Source organism: Dendronephthya gigantea, unplaced genomic scaffold, assembly GCF_004324835.1.
Source record: "Dendronephthya gigantea isolate DGI-Jeju-01 unplaced genomic scaffold, DenGig_1.0 000004F, whole genome shotgun sequence".
Taxonomy (NCBI): Eukaryota; Metazoa; Cnidaria; class Anthozoa; order Malacalcyonacea; family Nephtheidae; genus Dendronephthya; species Dendronephthya gigantea.
The window spans coordinates 1,736,361-1,762,123 of record NW_021163014.1 but is presented as its reverse complement, the minus strand read 5'-3'; the positions used below and the strand labels follow the sequence as shown (position 1 = coordinate 1,762,123).

General features: G+C 36.3%; 2 protein-coding genes across 2 annotated transcripts in view; both read right to left on the bottom strand.

Moving 5' to 3' along the window:
• Positions 1-1,160: 1,160 nt before the first annotated feature.
• LOC114544691 (tyrosine-protein kinase receptor Tie-1-like) lies at positions 1,161-6,111 on the bottom strand. The gene is made up of 9 exons (XM_028563263.1): positions 5,952-6,111; positions 4,751-4,867; positions 4,338-4,537; positions 3,711-3,836; positions 3,440-3,510; positions 2,827-2,867; positions 2,460-2,556; positions 1,966-2,068; positions 1,161-1,581 (listed from the first exon to the last, which is right to left on the bottom strand). Exons 1-9 carry the CDS (start codon positions 6,109-6,111, stop codon positions 1,573-1,575), a joined length of 924 nt encoding a protein of 307 aa, XP_028419064.1. The 3' UTR covers positions 1,161-1,572.
• Positions 6,112-6,402: 291 nt separating this feature from the next.
• Positions 6,403-25,763, bottom strand: part of LOC114544682 (cubilin-like) — a 39,530-nt gene continuing 20,169 nt past the window's right edge. The window contains exons 8-9 of the mRNA XM_028563255.1: positions 8,347-8,510; positions 6,403-6,576 (exon numbers count right to left, since the gene is read on the bottom strand). Coding sequence (XP_028419056.1) covers positions 6,403-6,576; positions 8,347-8,510 — 338 coding nt within the window. The remainder of the gene's footprint in view (positions 6,577-8,346; positions 8,511-25,763) is intronic.

Genomic DNA, 25,763 nt, shown 5'->3' with positions numbered 1-25,763 from the left:
TTGGTGTTTAAGACGTTTAAACCCGAAAATCTAATCGCTTGTTCACAATTGTGCATTTCTGTACCACTATATAAAGAGAAACCTTTTGAATATCTTAAAAAAGTTCGATTTTTCTTCTGAATACGCATTCTGCATCTGCATACACATTTTATGAGCAATATAGGACCCAATGATTAAGAAGATTAGTAATAAAACTTTATTAATAATAATAATAATAATAATAATAAGTCTTTATTGCATGGGTTCACAATTCAAAGAACGCAATCTTTTTCCAATTAGCTGCATGTATACGTATTGACTCAGCAATGAGTATAAAAGGAAACGTCCGCGCGGCGCGGACCTAGGTTTCTATTATTGCATGATTCATACTGGATTCCGCTCGGTTAAAATCTATTGGGCTGACAAGCTAGACCCTTTATAAATTTAGTAGATCTTTCGAAAAATTAACTTCTTCCAATGAAAAGAATTCATATATACGCACATAAAGCAAGGTCTGATTCAAAATTTAAGAACGGGGAATCCATTGCATCATTTTCCGAAAACAAAGGTTTTTGTGCGCTAGTGACAATCCAACTTCTTAGGGCAAGGCTTGTGTGCTTAGCTTTTAAACACTACATTAAATTTCTGACGTAGACATCCTGCATGTAGACATATATCTTGCGAAGAAGAGATCCTTTATCAATTTATTGATCGTGGGAAGTATACGAACATTAAAAGTTCTTTAATAACGAGGGGGCGCGATTCTTGACAAACAATGTTAATTGCATTTCAAAGGCGGCGAGGCATCGTTGACACTATACTAAATTGCTTTCGAAGCAGGTCAAATTTAGTACCTAAATTTAAAGGCAGTGAAGAATTTTTTGTCACAGATTGAAAAATGTCGGATCTATCATATTTAGAAACCATTTGCTACAAAACAAGTCATTGCTTCTTAATTTAAGGAAAACGAGATGTGTATGTTAAGCGAATTGGATATCCGTAGTGTAAACAGGGACGAAATCCCCGTATATATACGGAATTGGTTTCGCTAGACATGACAACAGACTTTATTAAGGTTCGTGTTAATACAACTCTTTCTTGGGGTTATACATAAAACATACCCGTATACTAATATGTATATACTACAATATGCGTGGTAAAATATAATTATATCCAAAACAAAATAACATGATACAAGTTACACAGTAGCTACAGTTTGACGTTAATCTTAAAAATTGCATTCATTATTGTACACTGAGGATAATCTATATTCCAGTTTTCGACACCCAGATTTCCTCACTGCATGCTTTCACAAAATAAAATTGCACTATATATAGATAAGGAAACATATATTTTATACACTTTTGCGAATATAAGTCCGTTGGTTCAGTATTATAGAATTACTGATCTGAAAACCAATTATATGAGTCGATCCATCATTCTAACAAGTACGATTACACTACAATATCTTGTAATTTCTTCTATCGTTCGGTATAACGTAAGTCTTTCATACTTTCAACACTGATCCTGCGATCTTCTAGAACAGTCAATTATTTGCGACTTTCCTCGTCCATCTCAACCACATTTATATAGCTACATTCGCTGGATAAAAATGAAAATTATATTTTGTATGAATATAGATGAAACAGAATTCTATTTGCTTTTACATGCACGTGTGTAATATTAAACACTGTATATAAATACACCCCGTGATTCTTTAGAGAAAAAATAATAATTTAACTTGAAAATCTCAATAGACCATCATGTTAGACAAAGGATCAATCCAGTACATAATTAGAAAAATCTTTCTGACCAACTAATTTATTGCATGCATGAGTGATCTACATTGATATAAAAGTAAAAAGAAGCAGTTTAATTGCAATATGACTGATTTTGTCCAAAAAAATTTGGGGAGCGATATTTATTGTACATAATTCCTTTCAAAGGAAATGAAAAACGAAGTTTCATTAGAAATATGTATCTTACGTCATTGGTCTCATGCAACACTTCCTTTACTTCTTCATGGACTTTTTCAAAGGATGGCCTGTCTTTTTGATCGTGTTCCCAACATTTTCTCATTATGCCATACCTTGAAATGTATCAGAGCGGAATTGTCAGCGATTATATACTACACGTCGTTAGCTCATTAGCTATATAGTAATATACGCTGCCGTAATCATTTATACTTATTAAGAATACCATATTCACGACTCCAGCTGCAACACCGGGATGTGAAGAATCATGCACATATCATTCGAAGTTCATATCTCAGCTCTCTATATGTTCATGCATGCAAGATTTACAAGGTTTTAAAAAAAAAGTTTTAAAGACCCTTCCAGACAGAGGTACATAAGTAGATTTCGAAAAGGTGTCGTTTCGGCGTTCAATTTTACATTGGTTAGTAAATAATTGGCAATTGAAAAGTTAAACTGGAAAATTATAGATATCGAATATATTAACCTGCAGTAATTGCAACTTACAGTTCTTCTGAGCAATGAGGAGGACGCTCCATACGATTTCCTGATGTGACAAAGGTGAATGTATCGAATGGGGAGATATCAGGGTACGGCTCCTTCCCTGAAAAAGTTTCATGTAGAAAAGAATCAATATCAAGTACTAACTCAATCTTATTAGGCCAGTTATTTGACCAGGGCTTCAGTTTGAACTCTTTTCAAACTGCATTTGCGAATCATTACGTTGTTGTGGACAGACATCGAAGGTCAGACAGCATCACGACTGTTTGCCAAAAATTCAGTAATTTTTCGCGCAATTTGAAGTGGTGTACGTGTCATGTTGTGTACACGAGTCATGCACCCTATAGTTTAATATTTAATAAACATGGTATACCTAATGTTGTGATTTCCCAGAGTACAATACCATATGCCCACCTTTAGAAAAACAAACAGGAGAAAAAAAAGGTTTGTCGTATAATGCACCAGGGGTTTAAAGCTGTAACAGTCTAAGTCTGAGTAACGTTAGAAGAGTAATGCGATAGAAAAACACAACAATTGTCTACATGACTAAGAAATGATATAATTACTATTTAAAGAAGCAATGAAAGCTTATTGTCGGATATTTGCATGTGCGCTTTGTGCAAAATAATAAATATAAACTATATTCCAACCAGGTACAGGCCGGTTTCTGATCGACCATCGTCGATGGATTAGGCTGGTTTTAGACCAATGTATGAGTGCTGATAGCTTTCTAGAGTTGGTCCGCTGTGACTATTAAAAAACAGCAATAATATGTGGAACCAGTGCTGCATGGGTGCAGTTGTCGCCTATTTCCATGTTGCATGCAGATGAGCCAGGAATTTTAGTAGTCTGTTCAACAATTTGACTGTTGCTGATGACGTAGACCAGAGGCATATTCAAGAAAACCTTATGATGCACTAATACACTCGCTATTACCAGTCCTTTATCGCTCTCCGTATGGTCGATATCTAGAGAAGAAAACTCACACATCACTTGAAGTTCGAAATATTCCTTGTGTAAGTGATTCCACTGCCATCCATTTCACAGGTAATAAATTCTAAAAATAAAAATTTGAACAGAAAACTAAAATTTGACTGTATACATTGCATACCAAAAGCCTGAAAAACGTTGCTAGAGTCTAAAGGCGTTTCATGCTACCACCCCATACGAGTTCCGTAGGCGAGATCTCCGTTTAGAAAAACCCAGTTATGAATCACAATCAATGGTCAAACAAACAACGATATTAAGATTACGTACTCTGTTTGACTTGACATACATTTTTTCGACGCCTGTGATCGGCCTGGCCAAACCGAAATCTGACACTTTCGCCTCATAGTTGGCTGAAATGAGAATGTTCCTTGCTGCGAGATCCCTATGAACAAACTAATTGCACCAAGTAATTGTTAGTAATGAATTGAAATCCATCATTTATTTGGTCAACGTTTTGGTAATAGAAATACTTTTCTTGGATATTTCTACATTCGGTCAACTGATTGGGTTCAAATGTGTATACTATAGGTTTCGTATGGCTGAACTGCCTGATGATACTAATAAGGTTTTTTAGGTGATTGAAGAAAAAATCCAAGTTCGTCAACCCATAAAATATCCGAATCTTGACATTCGCCGTATGACAATGAGCGATTTTATACGTTCGTTCAGGGAACACGGCCAAACTTTAAATTCCTGGACCAAACGAAAATTTTCGCCCGATTTTCTTTCAGTTGTTAAAATTCTACCGTATCGTATGCTCCCTTTATCGGTCCACATTAAAAGAAAATCAAAAGCTTTATACTTTCTCATGCTTGCCGACACAAAATTGAATAAGGGTGAAAGTCAAATTGTGACGTTGCTTGGAATTAACGAATGTTTATTACAAACTCGTACCTGATTTGCAGCCAAATGTTTCATTCCACATGCTATATCAACAGCGATCTGAAGTAGTATTCTGTCGCTCAATATTGAAAAAACATTTCTGTATTGTGATATGTCTTTGTTATTGTCATCAGTCACTGACATTCGACTATTTTTTAGTAGAAACTGCAGATTTCCACGTGAGCAAAACTCGGTTAGTACCAGGATAGGTTCTACATTACAAAGACAAAACTCATGTTCATGACGTTGAAATCGTAATTTGCAATATAGGATTAGCCGTTATTTAGTATAATTATTATCATATTATTATTTTTCAAAAATACAAATTTGCAGTAAAAACAGATTTAGCTACGTTTTTACGATAATTTGCAAAAAATTTTAAACCAGTACTATATATGACGGTATTCAGTTTTTCAATGAAGTACCTGCGATGGTGTGTGCTCCAATAAGTCTTATGACATTTGGATGTGGACTTCTGTTGACTTCTTTCAAAATAAATAGCTCCATTAAGAGATTCGAGCGGTCTGCCGCCGATGGTTCGTCTTAGAAATGTATGAAAATAGTATTATAAATTTTCCTATTCCAAGATATCCGTCTCCAGTGTACGGGGACAGTGCAATTGCTGATGTCAGCACCTTTATATTCGTATCTTAGCTGCTCCACGGCACGTCCTACCTGTGAAACATGCAAGGTTGGGTATTTTCCTAAGGCAGATTGCGGTACCGAACCATACATGAATGGAAAGAATTGATACATCACACTAGCCGCAAAGAGTCTTACTCAGTACGAGCTAGAGTCTTCCTCGGAAGCTAAGCATTTCTGGATTAGGGTTCTAGTTTGGAATCGACTAAAAATAAATCTGAAAGTCGACTTTCGGACGTTGTTATCGACGCCTGCATCGTCGTTTTCCCCCATTTTTGGATCTCAGAAAATCCATTCTGATTCCTATTTTCCCCAACATAATTATTATAAGGGTGGCAGAAGTGTGTCTGGGAGGGGGGTACTCGTAATTGATTCACATCCAGCATTATTAATTTGTATTCTACTAAAATGATTGTATGACTATTAGCCCCGCTCCCCCAACACTTAATGATCTTCCTCCGTCATTGTGCCATGTCCATTGTACTATCCGATGAGGGCCTACATTCACATTTATTAATTTGGAATGGGAAATCTGAGTTCCTTTTGCTCGAAGCAAGCAACCTCAGCTGTTACACCACAAAAAGATCATTTGCATAATAATTATAAATTTAGAAATATTAAAATATGTTGAACTAGAGATGTATGATGGTTCTATTTCTATTTCACAGCACAGACTTTCACGTGCTAAGTTCGCTTCAGCAGTCGTTTCGGAGTTCAGATACTCGTCCGAAAAGAAAGATTTTTTTGCGCAATCCTACCGAAGTTTATTTCAGTATATTGCGTCAAAAACTCTCCATCAGTTGTACCATAAAACTAAGCTTTAAAACGACTAAAGCGTACTTGGCACACTGATGTCTGTGCTTTCAACTGGACTCTAAAAAACAGATATTAAGTATGTTAAAGTATGTTATGCAAATGACCTCTTTGTGGTGTACCACCTTAACTGTAAAAAAACTTTATAACATGATTAAACTGCACAGCTACCTTTTAGCATTTTAACAGCCACAAATTCTTCATCATTCTTTTTCTTTTTGAACAGTCCTTTCTTTACAACACCAAAACATCCTCCACCTAACTTCTTATTTAGAATCGTCAGATCATTCTTTTTGATTTCCCAGTCGTCCAAGATACAAACATAGGACATGATTTCTAGAAATGTGGAATCATTTTATTGCGACATTTTACCGACATGTTTTTTAGAACTTGCATTTACACATTTAAAAATTGTGTCCATTAAAATAGGATAGGAGTAGCGAGAAGCATAAGCCCCGAATTAGAACAATGTTATTATAGGGACTATCTAAACAGCGCCAGTTCCTCGGAACAATGATATAGTCTGAAGCTTTGTCTTTTTTATCATTTTAAGTCAACTAGCAACTCGGAAGCTAGCGGTGCAATTTTGTGGAATGTTGCTTAGTTTCCTGTTTGAGACATATTAGTATATTTCAATATTCTTCACTATATACTTGCCTTCTTCCTGTTTTTCTTCTTTACTATTATGTTCGTGAATGGATGGTAATCTTTTCCTTGGGGAACTGTCCACGTTCTTTAGGTGTTCAGGAAATAGAATGTCCATGTTATCTTTAGAGGCTTTTCGTGCTTTGTTTAACTATTGAGAATATGGCCAAAAATTATAATAAAGATTATATCAGATAGGCCAACTGAGATAGCTTTTAATTCTTCTATCTCACAAAAATCTATTATACACTTATGTGTGTTTTATTCATATTTCATGCGAATTATTAGGGAAAACAGTTTTCAAATACTAATTTTGTTCAATTGAAAATGCCAAGTCTATAGTCACGCTTATTCTAGTTGTTATTGAAATCATTTCTTTGCATCATCTCAATAATTATAATCTGATTGAAATAATTCATTTTGATTTTATTAGGACTACTATAATTTGTCTTTATTGTGGGGTAAAGGTTTTCAATAGTTATTGGGGAAAAACTGGGGGGAGTGAGGACAGCCAATGCCTGAAAAATCTCGTGGTAACTAGATGATTCACATTGCATTCAATTACTAATATTGTTTGTGAATCATAAATAATTAATGAGGTTTATACCCAACAAAATTTCGTGGATTAGGTCACATGCACACCCTGTATACCCATATCACAGCAAAAAATGAATTTCTTAAGAAATTGAATTTTCTTGTTTTAAGAAAATATTTACTTGTTTCAAGAAATAATTTTCTTATTTTGGGAAAATATTTTCTTAAGATTTTTTTCTTCTTAATTTGAGAAAACATTTTCTTGAAATAAGAAAATTATTTCTCGAGAAAATATCAGAGATATCACTTTCTTATCATAAGAAAAAGTTTTTCTTAAAATGAGAAATTGTTTTCTTAAGAAAATATTGAGATATCAATTTCTTGTTATAAGAAATATATATGCTCTTCGCATTCAATTTGAAGAATTTCAGCTGAGAGTAAACTTCATAATTACTTGTGTTTCAAATGTTCCTTATTGTTGAAGTTTGTTGACAAAGTCAACAATGACTAGGAAGTCATTGCTGACTTCCTAGTCAACGATGAAGCTTTTCTTACTTGCACTTTACAAGCATGGCGTGACATATTCGGTCAAGAACTGTTAAAATAGAACAAAGTCATAATATAATGTTTGCAAAATGCTGTTTTCATTTACAGAAATCCAGCGTGAGATAATTCAAATGATAATTCATTTCTCTGTATTTCTAAGTAATTATGTAGTGCCTATAATTCTCATGTATTAATGTCTGCTGTGTATTCTATATTATGACTCATGAATATTTTAGTAAATTTACATTACATTCTTACTTATAACAAAATATCATGTCAGAGTTTCTAGGGTTTCTTGAGAATTAACTTTTCTCATTATAAGAAAACATTTTCTTGGAAATATTTCTTATATTAAGAAAAATTTCTTAAGAAAATTTTTCTCATTATGAACATTCTATAAGAAATTTTGGACTAATTTCAAGAAAATTTTCTTAAACTGAGAAATTATTTGTGTGCAACTTTTCTTATTTTGAGAAAATTTTCTTAAGAAAAAAATTCTTAAGAAAAAAAGTAAGAAAATTTTCTTATTATTCTCCCAAGAAAATTTTCTTAAAATGAGTTTTTTTTTCTTGAAATAAGAAAATGATTTTTTGCTGTGTAGATATTACTTTGAATAAATGTGCATGTCAGTTACAAACACAAGTGGTTGTATCGGAAAAGTACATGGGACAACCAATAGTGTTTTTAACCGATTTCAGTCATATTTATTCCAACCCTCTTGATTACAAATTTATTCCACAAGTTGTTTACAACACTCGCGGTTGTCCACTTGTATCATTTAATGCAACACGGCCGCTCGTGTGTTTAAACATAAAATAGAGAATAGGTAAATAAAACTAACCTCGTGTATAGGGATATTGAATACTTCTTGTTGCCGTGCGTTTCTTCGTTTTCGGTAAAGCCAATAAGCAATGAGAAGCCCGGCAAGTAAAACGAAAGTTGGAACAACAACAGCGATAACCACTATAGTTGTATTGCCTTCACTGCTGAACGCATTTAAAGTACCTAAAATAAACCGACCACAAATTTATATGTACACTTTGACTGTATTTTGGTCCTGCACCTTTTTTCCCAATTTTTCAGTATTGTTCAAAATTCGAAATGGAGATATACGTGCTAATTCTGATTTTAGGCAAATTGACAGTAAATTGCGTTAATCTCTAATATTATTGCATGGTATCATGCAGGGCTGCCAGATATGTGAATTTTCGATGCAAAATTATCATTAGTACTGCCAAGAAAACAAAGAAAACAAAGTGCCTTTGTGACCATTGGCCATTGCTATCGAGTTTGGCCTTCAAAATTCTGGCAACCCTGATTGGTACCGGTATTACAAACACTGGCAGATACATGCAGTGTCAGTAAAAATTGATTACAGATTATTGCCATACGATTTGCTACGAATCTTCAAAGAATATTTCACACATTACAAATGCTTGGAATGATTTTAAAGGCGTCTTAAATTTTTCCTAATATTTCTTAATTTGGACCAGTGGCAACACCATGCCGTTAAAGGGCCAGGGAGTTAAAACACGAATAATTTTTACACGAAACACGAAAAAAACACGAAAAAATTTAACGCTTTCAAGAAAGCGTTTTTACGCTTTGGAGAAAGCGTTTGCACGGATACGAATAACCGTTTAAACGCACAGAAAAATGAACCGTTTTTTTTGGATGGGCCGATTCATCCCTATAAACGGTTTGACGAATTTATATACCCAATTTCACGGACGAAACCAGATGATTTGGGGAATCCTTCGATCCTAGACCATGATACTGGTGTTTAAATCAAACAACGGTAAAATATGCGGTCAACTGTCTTTTGCATGTGCATGTTTGATATACCGGAGAACATGATTAACGCAACAGGTAAACGCAAGTAGCGGATGTAACATTATAGGCTGTTTATGCATGTTCAGCTATGAGGGAGCATGCAGAGCTTTGATCGCTACCCCACCCTGCTCTTTACTGCTACGTATACCAGTACAGCATGGATAATATTAAAATCATAAAATGGAGTAAAATTGTAAAAACAATAGCCAAATATACCTGAAGGATATGGCCACAATCATGCCACTACACTGACTGCAGACATATATTATGATACATGCCGTCCAACAGCTTTAGGGATAATTACGCTCCGTTGACAGCGCAACATAAATACTCGATCAATGTCATATGTACCTAATCAACGAAGTTAATTATAAATCGTAGAAGCAAGCAGACCATACAGTTGTGATTTGCCACTCGTGCTAAGCAATTTACTTTGTTGTTTATGTGTGAGCTTCATATCGTTCATTATCCGTTCGTTTGCCGCTCAAACACTTGAAGCGTACGTTCTGCGTTCGTTGAAACAATTTTTGAGATCGTTCATCGTTCGAAATTGCCCGTTCGAACGCCTCGAGAAAAAAGTTCCAAAATGGTTCCAAAAGCGTTCAACCGTTTTGATTTACCGTTCGTTGGAACGTTTGCCGGAATTTTGCTCAATCGCATTGAATTTGGTAGAACATTAGATTAAAATACATAGGACACTACTCTCAAATTACAGAACAGAAACTTCTCAACATTGCCAAACGATTCTGCAGTGACATAAACTTAAAACTGGTGTTCACTTCTTATAAAATAAAAAAACATTTTCAACTTTAAGGACGCAATCCCCAGTGATCTAAAATCCCTTGTGGTATACAAATTTACTTGCGCAGGATGTAATTCCTGTTATATTGGTGAAACCACCAGACATCTCGCCACAAGGATCAAAGAACACACCTCCACTGACAAATAATAATAATAATAATAATAATAATAATAATAATAATAATAATAAAATTTCTATAGCGCATATTCACTGCTGTCCTATGCGCTTTACATTTTAAAATTAATTATACAATATTTTACACGTCTTATATGAAAAGGTTAAAGTTCAACCGCTACAAATTCTATATCAATACCAATACTATTTAAAACTGCAGTAAAACTTAATAATGAGAATGTCTTATAATCATAATTATAAATTATAAGTCATACGTTGTAAGCTAATTTAAAAAGATACGTCTTTAATTTTGTTTTAAAAATGTTAATGTCAGTTATAGATCTGATATCTACTGGAAGTGTGTTCCATAGTTTTGGCCCTGCTACCGAAAATGCCCGATATCCATAAGTTTTAAGTTTGTATGATTGTTCTTTAAGACGCCATTTATCTGAAGATGATCGAAGTGTTCTTGTTGGTTCATAAAGACATACAAGTTCTTGCAAATATTTGGGAGCAATATTATTTACTATTTTGAAACACATTAAATTCATCTTAAAAAAGATTCTTTCTTGAACTGGCAACCAGTGTAGATTTCTTAAAATTGGACTGATGTGGTCATACTTTCGCAAACAAGTAGACCGGGAGCCCAGAGGGTCGAGCCTAGCTGGAAAGCAAACCAATTTTAATGCACATAGTGATGTTCTACATGCGTACGAATATACGAAAATGAACGTCTGCCGGGCATACGCTGGTGGGCGTGGTTAGGATGGGCACGTGAAAGATGCGAGAAAATCAGCTAGATCAGCTGTGAGATAACCGAATAAAATATTTGCCAAAATGTTCAGCATAACTTTTGTAGTTACAAATGTCCACTGCCAGACATATTGGGTGGTGGGTTGGCCCCGCCAGACAGCCTCGAAAGCCCACTCCCGAAATTTGTCTAGATCAGCTGTGAGATAACCAAATAAAATATTTGCCAAAATGTTCAGCATAACTCTTGTAGTTACAAATGTCCACTGCCAGACACATTGGGTGGTGGGTTGGCCCCGCCAGACAGCCTCGAAAGCCCACTCCCGAAATTTGTCTAGATCAGCTGTAAAATACCCAAATAAAATATTTTGCATGAGGTTCGGTATAACTCCATTAGTTCCAAATTGCCACTGCCAGACATTTCGAGTGGTGGATTGACCACGCCAGACAGCCTCGAATTCCCTCACCTCTAGAAAATTGTTCATGATCATCTATTTCTAGATAATCAGCAAATTATATACTTCGAAATATATATATATATATATATATATATATATTAATATAATTATTATATTATATATATATATATATATATAATAGTTACCAAAGACTATTGTCAGACATTTCTGGTGGTGAATTGTTTTTAACTCAAAAATTTGAATATAACTCATCACAGTTAATAGAAATGAACTTATTTAAGCCTAGACTGTATACAATCGGCCTGAAAAGCAACAGTACAAAATATTTGCAGTCCATTTCTGTCCGACATTACCAATTGTAATCTACGCTGCGTGCAAGAATTATATGCAAAATAGTTTTTCCGCTACATTTCATTTGGTTTTTAAAAGAGGATTATGAAATTTCGTATATATTATGAAAACACTGTATCATGCCCACAACTGAAGCTTTTGGCTGATCTGAGCGGCCATTTATGCTTTAAATAGAGATCTTGGGCGTCCATTTTTATATGCATATTACACTTATACTGCTATTTAGCGAATTGATACAATGGAAAAATTTATAAAATGAGACAATATCGTCTATCTAGGTAATTTTAATCAATATATTCTCACACACATTTGATAAATAATAAATTATATAATGATATACCAAAAATAGAAGATTAATATTATTCATTAATGTTTAATGTATCATTCATGATTTGATTTGACTAAAAGTAGCCTTCGATCCATCAATGCAATCAGTTTCCTGTTGCATCAGGTGAAATACCTCTAGCAGTAGTTTTAATTGCATTCCAAAGATCTTCTGTTGACGAGTACTGTCTTCCACCGGCATATACCTCTCTTTTTTCCACAAGTTCTGAATTGGGTTGAGATCCGGAGAGCGTGCTGGCCATTGCATAATTTCACCTTTTTTAACAAGAACTTTACTAAGAAAGCCTGTTGTCAAGTGTGCAGCATGGGAAGGAGCATTGTCCTGCATAAAAACCATATTCCTCCGAAATGACAAATTTTCTTCTTATACCATGGCAAAAAATGCTCCTTTAGGAAAGCTATGTATTTCGGGGCGGTCATTTTAACCCATGCATCCTCGACTCTAAATGGGCCGACAAGTTCATCATTGATGATCGCAGCCCAGAACATAACTCGCCTTGTTGATGCCTGAAACACTGGAGGTAATCCTTTCATATCACACCATCCTCTTCTCCAGCCATCGGATCCATCAAGGGTTGCTCGGGACTCGTCAGTAAATAACACCAACTCAAAGTTCTGTTTCACATATTTTTTCACCAACTCAAAGTTCTGTTTCACATATTTTTTCGTCCACTCGAGTCTCTTTTCTCCATGAACTTTCCTTAAAAGAGGTCGCACCAAGGGTGTCTTACATTTTGCATTACGCTTTAGAATGGAACATCGGCTGCTTTAAGAAACGTTACACGTACCAACTGCTTCGAAGACCTGCTTGGAGGTCTGTAGATGATTACGGTGGACTTCGCGTTTAAGTGAACTGACTCCCCGACGAGACACACCTGACTTTTCCTGAATCTTCCCCTTGTCTGCTCTTCCATTGCAGGATTGTGGATTTGTAGCATATTTTTTGATTTTACGATGGTCACGTTGAAGCATTTTAGCGATTTGAAGGGTGGGTTGCTTCTGCTGTAGTGCTTGAATAATTTTGGTCTTTTCAACTCCGCGGCCTATCTTGCATATAAAAATGGACGCCCAAGATCTCTATTTAAAGCATAAATGGCCGCTGTTTGTTTACCACTGCTCAGATCAGCCAAAAGCTTCAGTTGTGGGCATGATACAGTGTTTTCATAATATATACGAAATTTCATAATCCTCTTTAAAAAACCAAATTAAATGTAGCGGAAAAACTATTTTGCATATAATTCTTGGACGCAGTGTATATAATTTGCTGATTATCTAGAAATAGATGATCATGAACAATTTTCTAGAGGTAAGGGAATTCGAGGCTGTCTGGCGTGGTCAATCCACCACTCGAAATGTCTGGCAGTGGCAATTTGGAACTAATGGAGTTATACCGAACATCATGCAAAATATTTTATTTGGTTATCTCACAGCTGATCTAGACAAATTTGGGGAGTGGGCTTTCGAGGCTGTCTGGCGGGGCCAACCCACCACCCAATGTGTCTGGCAGTGGACATTTGTAACTACAAGAGTTATGCTGAACATTTTGGCAAATATTTTATTTGGTTATCTCACAGCTGATCTAGACAAATTTGGGGGGTGGGCCTTCGAGGCTGTCTGGCGGGGCCAACCCACCACCCAATATGTCTGGCAGTGGACATTTGTAACTACAAAAGTTATGCTGAACATTTTGGCAAATATTTTTTTCGGTTATCTCACAGCTGATCTAGCTGATTTTCTTGCATCTTTCACGTGCCCATCCTAACCACGCCCACCAGCCTATCCCCGGCAGACGTTCATTTTCGTATAGTCGTACGCATGTAGAACATCACTATGTGCATTAAAATTGGTTTGCTTTCCAGCTAGGCTCGACCCTCTGGGCTCCCGGTCTAAAGCTATAATCCGTGCAGCTGCATTTTGCACATTTTGCAATTTATTAACTTCGTACTTAGGTAAACCATACAAAAGTGAATTGCAGAAATCCAATCTCGAACTGACAAAGGAATGGATAAGTACTTCGGTCGTGCTAGCACTAATGTACTTTCTGATCTTGGCTATGTTTCTTAAATGATAGAAAGCTCTCCTGACTACTTCATTTACTTGAAGTGACATAGTCAATGTATTATCAAACGTTACTCCTATATTTCGTACTTTCTGACTTAGTCTGATAATGTCAGATTTAACTGTTATGGACGGTTGTAATGATAGCTGTCGGAACTTGGAGTGAAGAACAAGGAGTTCTGTCTTGGTAGTATTGAATTGCAACTTATTTGCAGACATCCAGTTTGTAATATCAGAGAGACAACTTTCAATACGACAGGTTGCCAATGATAGTTCAATATCATCGTTGAAAGTAAAGGTGGTATATATTTCATTGTCATCCGCATATAAATGAAACGATATGTCATGTTTCCGCATTAGATTTCCCAGTGGAGACGTATATAGTAAATATAATAATGGTCCCAGCACCGACCCCTGTGGCACTCCACAAGTAACTGGATTAACTGATGACCTGTTCCCATCTATTTCAACAAAATGTGTGCGGTCTGTAAGGTACGAGCGAAACCATGCTTGTGCTTTTCCTTTGATACCAAATTTTGACTGCAATCTATGTAACAAAATTTCATGATCCACAGTATCAAATGCAGCTGATAAATCCAACAATAAAAGAATCACACATTTATTGTTGTCAATAGCCTTCAAGATGTCATTCTGAACTCGAATAAGTGCCGTTTCACAGCTGTGATACCTCTTGTAGGCCGACTGGAATGTCTCATTTAAATTATTACTATAAAGGTGATCCCATAACCGTGTAGCCGCTACTTTTTCAACAACCTTAGATACAAATTTAAGGTTAGATATCGGTCTGAAGTTTAAGAAATTTTCAAAATCCAAGGACTGTTTCTTTAATGCAGGAGATAATATCGCTTGCTTCATGGAAGCTGGCATTATAGTGGATTCAAACGATAGATTAACAATCTGGCAAATGATGGGTAATAAATCATTGATGCAATTCTTTAGTAATAACGCAGGCATTGGATCCAAACAACATGATTTTGTTGAAATTTTATTAATAAGAACAGATAATTCTTCGACGCTGGTTGGTAAAAGTTCATCCAGCTCACAATCAATATTCGCTTCCTCAATCTGCTCATTGTCAGGAGAACCAGCATTAGATAAAGCATCAATTTTTTGTCTGATTGCTACAATTTTTCCAGAGAAGAAGTCAGCAAATTTGTTACACAATTCAGCAGTAGAGTTACATGTCGGATAATGTTTTTCAGATTTGCGGTGTAACAAACAATCTATAGTGTTAAACAGAACTTTGTGATCAGATTTGTTTTCAAGAATAAAAGCTGAATAATAATTCATTTTTGACGACTTGATGATGTCCCTCACTCGTTTGCACTGATCATGATACTGTTGCCTATCCGTATCTAATCCAGACTTTCACCAACGTCTTTCAAGTTGACGGCGCTTGCGTTTCTCACTGGCAATGTTCTCAGTATACCATGGTGCAGACGGTCGTGAACTTACCATGCATGTTTTCAGAGGTGCATGGGAATCGACTATCCCAGATAATTCACTATCATATTGATCACATAGATCCATCACATTACTCTTTTGACAAGAGAATAGAGCACATTTTACTACATCATTTCGAAACATAACCGGGTCTACACTGCGAAGTTTGCGGTATTTTCTTTCTTGCCTTGATGGACATGGTTTAATAAGATCTAACTTTATATGAATAACTTTGTGATCAGAAATCATAAACATAAACAAAAACTCACACGTCTATAAACACCTACAAAACCCCAACTGCAATTCTAAATAAACCCGATCCTGCTTTTCTATCTTAGACACTGCTTTTCTATCTTAGACACTTCTCTCTCAAACTCAAAGAGGCTCTTTATATTCGTAAACACAAACCAGACCTTAACAAACAGGTTCAGCATTTTAATACCATCTTCCAGCTATAAATAGTTTTTTTGTTGATATGTTCTGTCTTTTGTGTTGTCTCACTTAGTATGCATATTCTGTCTCCTGTTATGTTGTCAATCATTTTTGTAAATAATCTAGTTATCCATTGAGTACCACCTCGCATGTATATATCATATTTCTACTTATATAATTCACAATGTAAATAATCTATTCATTCGCACTGAAGATGGCTTATAGTTAAGTCGAAACATGTTTGCCTTAAAAAATTTTGTCGTTTATTTTAAATGCGTAATTGCTCTTGTGCTACTCCGATCATTAGATTAAACATTTGGAATGTTACAACTTTATAGAAGAAGCGACGAATGTGTAACACATAATACTCCTAGAAACGTATTCAATTCCTTAACAGAAGGCTTAAGCCTTAAGTAAAGGGGTTATATCATTTTAGCCAAATCGAATGCTATTTCGTGCGCTTCAAGATTTCTCTTAGCGTTCAGTTCATGCAATTATATCATTAAGGTCAAATTTCAAGTCATAAACTGAATGCGGCGGTAATGCAATGGTTAGAATCTATGCTTTAATGCTTTAGTTGTTTCCATAAAGCTTTGCCTTTGGTTCAACGCGTGCACAAACATGCAAGGTCGCTAGCCATATATGCATTAAAACAGCATTACGTAGAATTGCATTGCCATTGTTGTTGTGTGGTTGTTGGAAGTCGTTTAAATAGTCATTGGGGTAGATACGAAACAACCTGATAGTATAAGCAAAACCGGATAACTGTATATACTCTATAGTATGAAATGATTAAAACCCTTATATAGTTGTGTAAGCAATAAAATAAATCTAAATAACTATTAAACTACTTTGAAGGCTGTTGCCAGCTATAGAGCGGCGAAGTGAACAAATATGAAATGCCGCCAATCAAGTTCATAAGCACGCGGGTAAAGATCTTTACCAATAATTTCGCGAAGCCCTATCCCAAATATTTGCTGGATATTCATATCTATGGAAACGTCGAGGTGTTTTAACACGTGCATATAAAGGTATGAACACATATTGATTAATTTCTAGACTGTAGTGTTTGATATAAGGCATGTTTAATTAAAAATACTTTATGCATGAGTCGCGCTTGGAAATAATTCCCGTCAAGCATTGAAATCAGGCCTATCGATGAAATCATGAATCATCAGATTTCGTATTACTGTTGGCTCGATCAAAACTTTATTTTTTTTGCCTTGTGTGCATATATATTTATTTTTTAAGTGCGCACCAAAGCTTATATGAAATTTTTGTAGACAAAAGAAAGTTGCTGTTTTGTCAAGATTGCTTTGGTTCAGTCATCGTAAAATCGAACATCGTTTGCCAGAGGTCCAAAGAGGTTTGAGTACTTTAATTGGGTGGTCACAAAACTGCGGTAACATAAATAGGTGCATCTGCACTCAAACACCAAAAATTTTTCTTAACCAAGAATTGTATGCAAATTCCTAAGTAATTTGTGTTTAGATGCAACCTTATTAATTCCTAATGAGACAGGAAGGACAGGCAAATAAAATTTTTCCAGACACGAGAGTCAGTAGATACATTTTATGCATCAACACATAATGTTTCTGGAGAAGTCTTGCTTGGGTTATCGTAATAGATAGATAGATAGATAGATAGATCGTTTACTCCAAAAAATCATATCGCAGCCCTGGAGCTGAATTGCGTAATTAATTTACATTTAAAAAAAGGTATACAATATAAGACTATTTAAGTAAGTATAAATAAAGCATATATGTACAATTGAACTAAATAGTGTGAAATATTCGAAACTCTAAGATATGTTATTAATAGGAGCTGCACATCGATGGAATAAAAGTGTTCTGGTAACGCTTTGTCTTGATTTGGGGAATATTGAATGTTTTGTTTTTCCTAAGATTGTACTTTGGTTGGTGTCTTTGTGGAAGTAAACCGTATAATTTGTGCGATGGATCCCACATGATCTTTTTAAAAAGTTTTTCACACAAGTCATGTCTCCGACTTTGAAGTGTTGGTACATTAAATTTCTTTAAATTTTGCTGGTACGACTCTCCTGGAGATAATATCGACAGCACGCGTTTTTGAACTCGTTCTAAGTCCTCACTTAGGTAGTTCGACAAAGAATGGTGGAATACAGGTGCACAATATTCAAGTACAGGTCTGATGCAGGTGTAATAGAACATAATGATATCTTCTATTGGTACGCATGCACGTTTTAGCAAAACTATAAAATATAAACGTTTGTTAGACTTCCTTATGACATCGTTGATATGATCGTTCCACAGTAAAGTGTTAGAAATAGTCACTCCAAGAATCTTGGCATGGCTAACAACCTCAAGTTCTTTTCCTTCTACTGTAATCGGATCAAAAGAATGTTTTTGCTTCTTAAAATCAATGATCATCTCCTTGCACTTGTTTGTGTTTAACTGTAACTTGTTTTTATGTGACCAGTCCTGCACAATGACGGCGTCGCTTTGGATAGTGCTGCGATTTCCTCTTTTAATGAATTCGGAAACAGTTGTATCGTCAACATACTTCCACTTGTTTGCATTGGGGCATCTCAAATCATTGATCATCAACAGGAATAACCACGGGCCAAGTTTAGTACCTTGGGGAACACCTGAGGGTATACAGCCCCATTGTTGTTGTCGTTCCTTCAAAAATTCACATACCCAGCGTGCAATCCTAAGGGGTATCGAGAGGTTACAAATTTTTCCTGTCAGAATCCGATGATCGATTAGATCAAACGCTTTCCTGTAATCTAGCAACATAATCCCTCACCGCTGCACCAGTGGCATCAGTAGCTTCTGACCACTTATGTACCATTGAGATAGGTGCTTGTGTGGTTGAGGACTTTGGAATGGCTCCAAAATGGTCTGGGTCAATAATCAAGAGGATGGCTGGGGCGATATACGTTGTGACAATGAAGTCTTAGGCAACCTTGGATAACGCTGGGGTATGTGATATTGGCCTAAGGTGCTTACTCGCGTTTGTTACAGGTTTGGTTTTAATTAGGGGAGTGATATCAGCCAGTTTCCAAGATGATGGGAATTTTTGTTCTGCAAATGAACTGTTAAGTATAGAACAAACAGGCAGGGCCGAAACTAGAACGATAATTGGGGGGGTGTTTATTCATATATTCAGTTCTGCCCTGCGGATTTCTTTTGTAAGTGCAAAAGCTCACAATGGAAATCCGTCGGGCAGAAATGAATATATGAATAAACACCCCCCCAATTATCGTTCTAGTTTCGGCCCTGCAAACAGGCTGTGCAAGGACTTCTGCAAAAACGTTGAGAATCCAGTTTGGTACACCGTCTGGACCTGAAGCTTTCCGCGGATTGAGTTTTTTTAAGGCTGTGTAAGTGTCGGCCTCAGAAAGAACAGGTGCAACAAATTCCTCATCGTAGGGAGGAATAAAGTTCAACGGTTGGTGGGCCTTTGTGGGCTCCAAAAAGGCGTTGTTGATTAAATTTGCAATTGCCTGAAGATCAAGGTCGTCAATCTGGTCAAAATGAAATTGGGAACGCAGGTCCTCAGAACCAGCAGCTGGAGTCATACCTGCAATCTTTTTAACATCACTCCACCACTGACTTGGTTTGGTCTCCTTAAGATGTTGGACTTTTGATGAAAAGAATCTAGCACGACAAGATTTCCTTTCGCGATTTACACGATTTCGATATACACGGAAAAGTTCTTTGTCACCGCTCCTGAATGCTTTTTGACGCAGTTGGATAAGCTTTTTTAAATCAGCAGTAAACCAAGGTGGATCGTTCACATGCAGCTTTGATGTTTTGAGTGGCATGATGTTGTCAAGGCCGATTCGTACGAGGTCAACAAATAACTGTAATTTGTCTTCGCAATTAGTAGCTGAGTTCAGAATGGACCAGTCGCAGGAGTTTAAATATCTACCAAGTTCATTTTTCCTGCTGGAGCGGGTGTCTCTTTTACACACCGTTCGACGACTGGAGGCTTTCGGTAGTCTCTTTTTGGCGGGTGGAGCATAATCACATTGTGATCAGATAACCCGAAGGGAGGATGACTTTCAACAGAATTTTTGTCATAGAGATAAGGCAAATTGGTTAGTATCAAGTCTAGAGTTTGGTTACCTCTAGTTGGTATGCTGACAAGTTGTTTCATTCTGAACTGTGCTAGGAGCCGATTGATGTTAAGTCGATTAAAATCGCCTGTCAATAAGATTCCGCAACCGGGGTAAAGTCCTTCGATGGATGTAATCGTGGAAGACAAATAGTCAATCATGGTGTTGTCGTCGGCACTAGGAGGATGGTATACTGTACCGATCACAACGCAAGGGACTCCACGAGGGAGTCTCTTTGGTCTAGTGTGTACCCAAAGAACTTAGAGTTCAGGATGATGCAAGTGGTTCAACGTTTTTTGTTTGATTGAGTTTTGAATATAAATACAAACTCCACCGTGGACACCAGTTGCTCGATTTCTGCAGATAAGATGATAACCGGGAATATAAAGGCAATCTTCACTAATGGCTTCATGAAGCCAAGTTTCGTTGAAACAAGCTATGTCCGGTTTATTCTGGTTGATGCAATAGCTTACCTCGTCGATCTTGGGTGCAAGAGACATGATGTTGGTCAATAATAGGCTGGGACCAAAGAGAAAGTTTTGGATGTTTTTCGTGCAAGAGCCAGCAGTAACATTAACGGCATCAACATCAGATGGCAAAGTTAACAAGTTGTTTTCATTAAGATTATAAGCGTAATTATGATACGAGATTATGCTAATTTCACGTTTATTGTTGTCATCGTCGACATGGTTGTCGCTTCGTGTTGTTTCGCGTATTTTAACTTTTCTCCCACTGCGACATCCACGGAAAGACTTTAAAACACCAAGTGAAGCAAGACGATTGTAAATTTAAATGTTCTGATTAATGTGCTTTGACAACGGCGAAATGCGGCAGGAGCGAAGAAACGACGGTTTATATACATTGTTCGATGCAACATGTGACAGCAACACTGAGCGTGGTTGATTTAATACACCTCCGCTTGACTTTTCAGGACCAGGATTTGGCGAAATAACAACGCAAACGGTCAAATCAACTATAAAAGGTTTCTTTGGAAGAGAGATGTTTGTAGACTTGATAACAGCTCTCGCAATTTTGAATTTCGATTCAAGTCTTGATTGAAATATCAAAACATGCGATGTCACCGACGAAATATATTCATATCTTTCTGAGAACGATCCATCCACTAGTAATCCAACATAATCCTTCAAGATAATGTTCTTGGGAAGCGCTACATGTAATTTGAGCACTAAAACTTGAGTTAAAAGTATAAAAATTTTTAAAATTACGAGCAACGTCAAAATTCTGTTGGGAGCCATGACGGCGCACATGTTGGCAACCATGGCAGGGGGCACAAATTGTGTCACAATTAGATGTCTCGAAGATGATGTCGATTGATTTTTTGTAATATAATTTTTGTTATAAAATGGTGAGTATAAACTCCCCTGTGCGTGCGTTTGGGATTGTCGTGTCTATATGGGCGATTGCACTGCTATATGCTTTGCAGAAAAAATTGTGCGCATTTTTTAAAGGTTCGATCCGCTGTTTCTATAAGGGCAGTATGTGTAATTGCCATATGTTTTGGCTAAAAAATTGTGCACCTTTGCGCCGGGATGGAGTATTAAGTTGCTTTTCAGCACGGAAATCTTGACGTTTGGATTACGGAACGCAGGCCTTCGATCCCATATTCAACTAACAAAAACTTTTTTTCATGCAGTGTAGCGCAGATAGCGTATTATATTATATTATTCAGATAGCATGCTAGCTATATAGCCGATATTCTACTGTTAAAGTTTTGGCTGATGCTCTTAAATATGGAAGGAGATAAAGTATTTCATTATGAAATATTTAGAGATATTTTGTGACCACCAAGAATTTTTAGTGAAATAAGATTTGACATAGAGCTCATATTTTTCCTACAGAGGTCAAATCTTTTCAATAACATACATAAATATTGCGTCAATTTTAAGTACGGATTAGAATAATCTGATTATACAGCATAAGGCTATTAATTATATGACTGTGTAGTCGTGTGTTCTCCAAATGAAAGCATATATAACTATAGTCTAAAAAGCGAGTTTATATATATCATACCGATCGTGTTTTTTTAATAACCCATTTTCAAACTTCGACACGCACTGGCGAAAATTGGTTAAATGCACTTTGTTGAAATATGTGAAAATGTGTAATATAGCGTATTATAAAAAATATAACAGGAAACTCGCACACGATCCTATAACGCATTAATTAGTTGTTTTTGCCAAAATGAATCGTGAAATGCATTGGTATAAACGCGAAAGTAGTTTAGTCATGCCAAATTACTTAATGTATATACGAGAATGTGCGTATTTATTATATCTTTATAAGTATTTGCATAACAAATACCAGATATCTCTCGTTATAATTAGTTGAATTATATTTGCATCTCAGATATGTTGCTTAGTATGTGTATAGAATTTAATTGCTGAAATAAATTTTAAACTATATGTCTTCTCACACGCACTATAGAAGTAGGTACATTTATAATTGCGAAAAAAGCATTTTGGGGCCTGTTGACCCAGGTGATGGTTTTCTGGCAGTGCAAGTTGGCAAATCATCAAGGGCGGCTGTGTTTTCGCTTCTGTGATAATACTTTAATGAAAGATAGACATATAATCAATCATACTTCTTTAATAAGCATTATAAACATGAGCTAGATTTGTTATAATCAGTGATATATAGGGATATCTCACTTTGGTGTTCGACCCATTTTGCTTGCCTCAGATATATAAACATTTTATTACATTTTATATAGTTTTATACGATTAACTTTACAAGGTCGTCCCGACTGTTGGGTGGAAATATTTAATTGAACGTTAGCGGAAACGTTATACTGGTTATATAGGTGAAAGGTGAAACCTGCATGTTTACGTCTGTAATAAAACATTTTCACGGTTTTAATTAAACGTTTTCACGGCTCTACCAAAACGTTTTCACGGTTTTACCAAAACGTTTTTACCGCCAAAGCAAAACGTTTTTACAGCTGTACCAAAATGTTTTCACGGATCGGTCAAAACGTTTTCCCGGATCGATGAAAACGTTTTCACGTTTTGAACAAACCGTTTACGCCAAGCAATAAAATTTAAACGGGCGTTTAAAATTTTTAAACGGCAACCATTTTTGATTTTCACGGATAGCAAACGGTATTTCAGCCCGTTTTTTCAAACCGTTAATGTATGTTTTCCCGTGGAGGGTCACAATTTTAGAAGTACATATTAATTATTTGAATCACACCAAAATTAAGGAAATATATGTCTAAAACAAGTAATGCCGGTGAGCAATATCTTTCGAATCGTTGTCATATTAGTACGAATTCCTGCTAAAAGTGGGAACAAATTCCCAATTAATATATCTTGTTTCATACTATGATTGTTCAGTTAACGCTGAACTATAAAATTCGCCGAAAGCTTGCCGAATTGTACCGAGTATGTTCGGAAGCCAGTCGTGCATTCGAAGCTGCGATCACAGCAATTAGTTGACACGGTCAGCGTGCAGATTGTTGCGCAATTGTTACTAAATATAGTAACGTTCGGACACGGTGCAGTGTAGCAAACCAATCACAGGGCAAGCTTTTGCCACGTGAGCCACGGTGCGACACGGTGGCCTGTTTTTGATTGTGCAATAAGCGGCATAATTAGCAATAAAGTTCGACACTTCTCGACTTCGAACTCGCATATAATTTATACATAACACGTTAAATTTGTCTGTTCGCTGCATCCTAGCTGATTCAGAGTGAATCGAATAATATTAATAATAATATTTAAAATTTATACAGCGCAAAATACATATGTATATGATCTAATGCGCTTTACATGAAATAAGATAAATACAACCAAGATATAAGTACAGTATTAATTTACAAATAACTAAAACTATATTTGATAAAACTACACCTACTGTTCATATGCTAATTTAAAAAGATACGTTTTTAAAGATGATTTAAAATTAAGCAAACTGTTCTCAGTTCTAAGAGTGGTAGGTAATGAGTTCCACAGAGCTGGCGCGGCCGCGGCAAATGCTCTATCTCCTGCAGTTTTGTTAGTTCTCTCTTTAGGGTACCCAAGGTAACACCCGTTATTTGAGCGCAAGCTATAACGGGATTTTGTTTAAAACTTACTAAATCTGAAATATACCTTGGAGCATTGCCTTGCATGGCCTTAAATGTAATTAAAATGATCTTAAAAATAATTCTGTATACTTCACCGGCAACCAGTGCAGTCGGTACATGACAGGAGAGATGTGACAGAAACGAGGGGTGTTAGACACCAATCTAGCTGCTGCGTTTTGAACACGCTGTAACTTGTTAATTTGGTTCGCCGGCAATCCATAAAAGAGGCTATTGCAATAATCCAAGTGTCCAATGACCAAAGCAAGTACAAACTGTTGCGTAGACTCGTGTGTGAGGTACTTTCTAATACGTCGTATATTATGCAGAAAGTAAAAGGCCAAGTTACATGTTTTAGTAATATGAACATTAAAATTCATATTCGAATCAAACCAAACTCCAAGATTTCTAGCCTCATTCACTGCAGTTATACTAGAGCTTCCAGCGATTAATCTATCAACAGTAACTTTCGTAAGTTGTTGGCGAGTCCCAACAGTCATAAATTCCGTTTTGCCATCATTCATTTTCATCTTGTCAATAACCATCCATGCTCTCACAGTTTTAATGCATTGTTCCATTGCACTCAATGCTTCCATTTCACTCGAAGAACTGTCTGGTTGGAACGAAAGGTATAACTGGGAGTCATCAGCATATGCGTGAGCTTCAGGTAAATGCATCTTAATAACGTCAAACAATTTGCTAGCGTAAATTGTGAAGAGCAATGGGCCTAGACAAGAGCCCTGAGGAACACCGTAAGGTACATGGCAAGTGTCTGACAATCCTTCGTTAACTGAGACACGTTGAGTGCGACCAGACAAATATGAAAAGATCCAATCGAGCGCTGATCCTGTGACACCAAATGAGGTCTCCAAACGATGTAATAGGATGGTATGATCCACAGTGTCAAACGCTGCACTTAAATCCAGTAAGACTAAAAGCGACACATGCTTCCGATTCATATTGAAAAGAATATCATTAACAACTCATAGCAGGGCTGTCTTCGTGCTGTGAAACTGCCTGTATGCCGACTGGAAAAAGGGAAATAGATTGTTATCAATTACATGAGTATACAGCTGATCGAACACTGCTCTTTCGGTGACTTTAGAGACAAATTGTAAGTAACTAATAGGTCGCAAGTTCTTATAAGCTGGATCCCGAAAACCTTTCTTTAGCCGTGGTTTAACAAGAGCTTCCTTCCAGTCTTCCGGGAAATGTGCAGTAGAAAGAGAAGTATTCACCATCTTTAAAATCACTGGCATCAGAACGTCTAGAGAGTCGCAGACCAAATTGGTTGGAATGGGGTCCAGTGCACATGATTTTTTTGCAGATCGCTAAATAATATCGCGTATACTTCATCATGACCTAATATCTTGAAAGAATCCAGGACATGATGTGTTTTCAATATGGGCTTATCACCTGGTACGAGGTCTTGTTTCGATGGATTGATACAGACAGAATCAACGTCATTTCGACAACATTCCATCTTACGAGTAAAAAATCTAACAAT

What these genes read in the sequence shown, in the direction of transcription:
- LOC114544691 (XM_028563263.1), bottom strand. Translation starts at nt 6,111, where the DNA reads ATGTCCTATGTTTGTATCTTGGACGACTGGGAAATCAAAAAGAATGAT. An exon ending in TGGAGCACACACCATCGCAG is followed by an intron (nt 4,538 to 4,750) that starts GTACTTCATTGA and finishes TTTGTAATGTAG; the next exon opens with AACCTATCCTGGTACTAACC. An exon ending in TGTATGTCAAGTCAAACAGA is followed by an intron (nt 3,511 to 3,710) that starts GTACGTAATCTT and finishes TTTTATTTTTAG; the next exon opens with AATTTATTACCTGTGAAATG.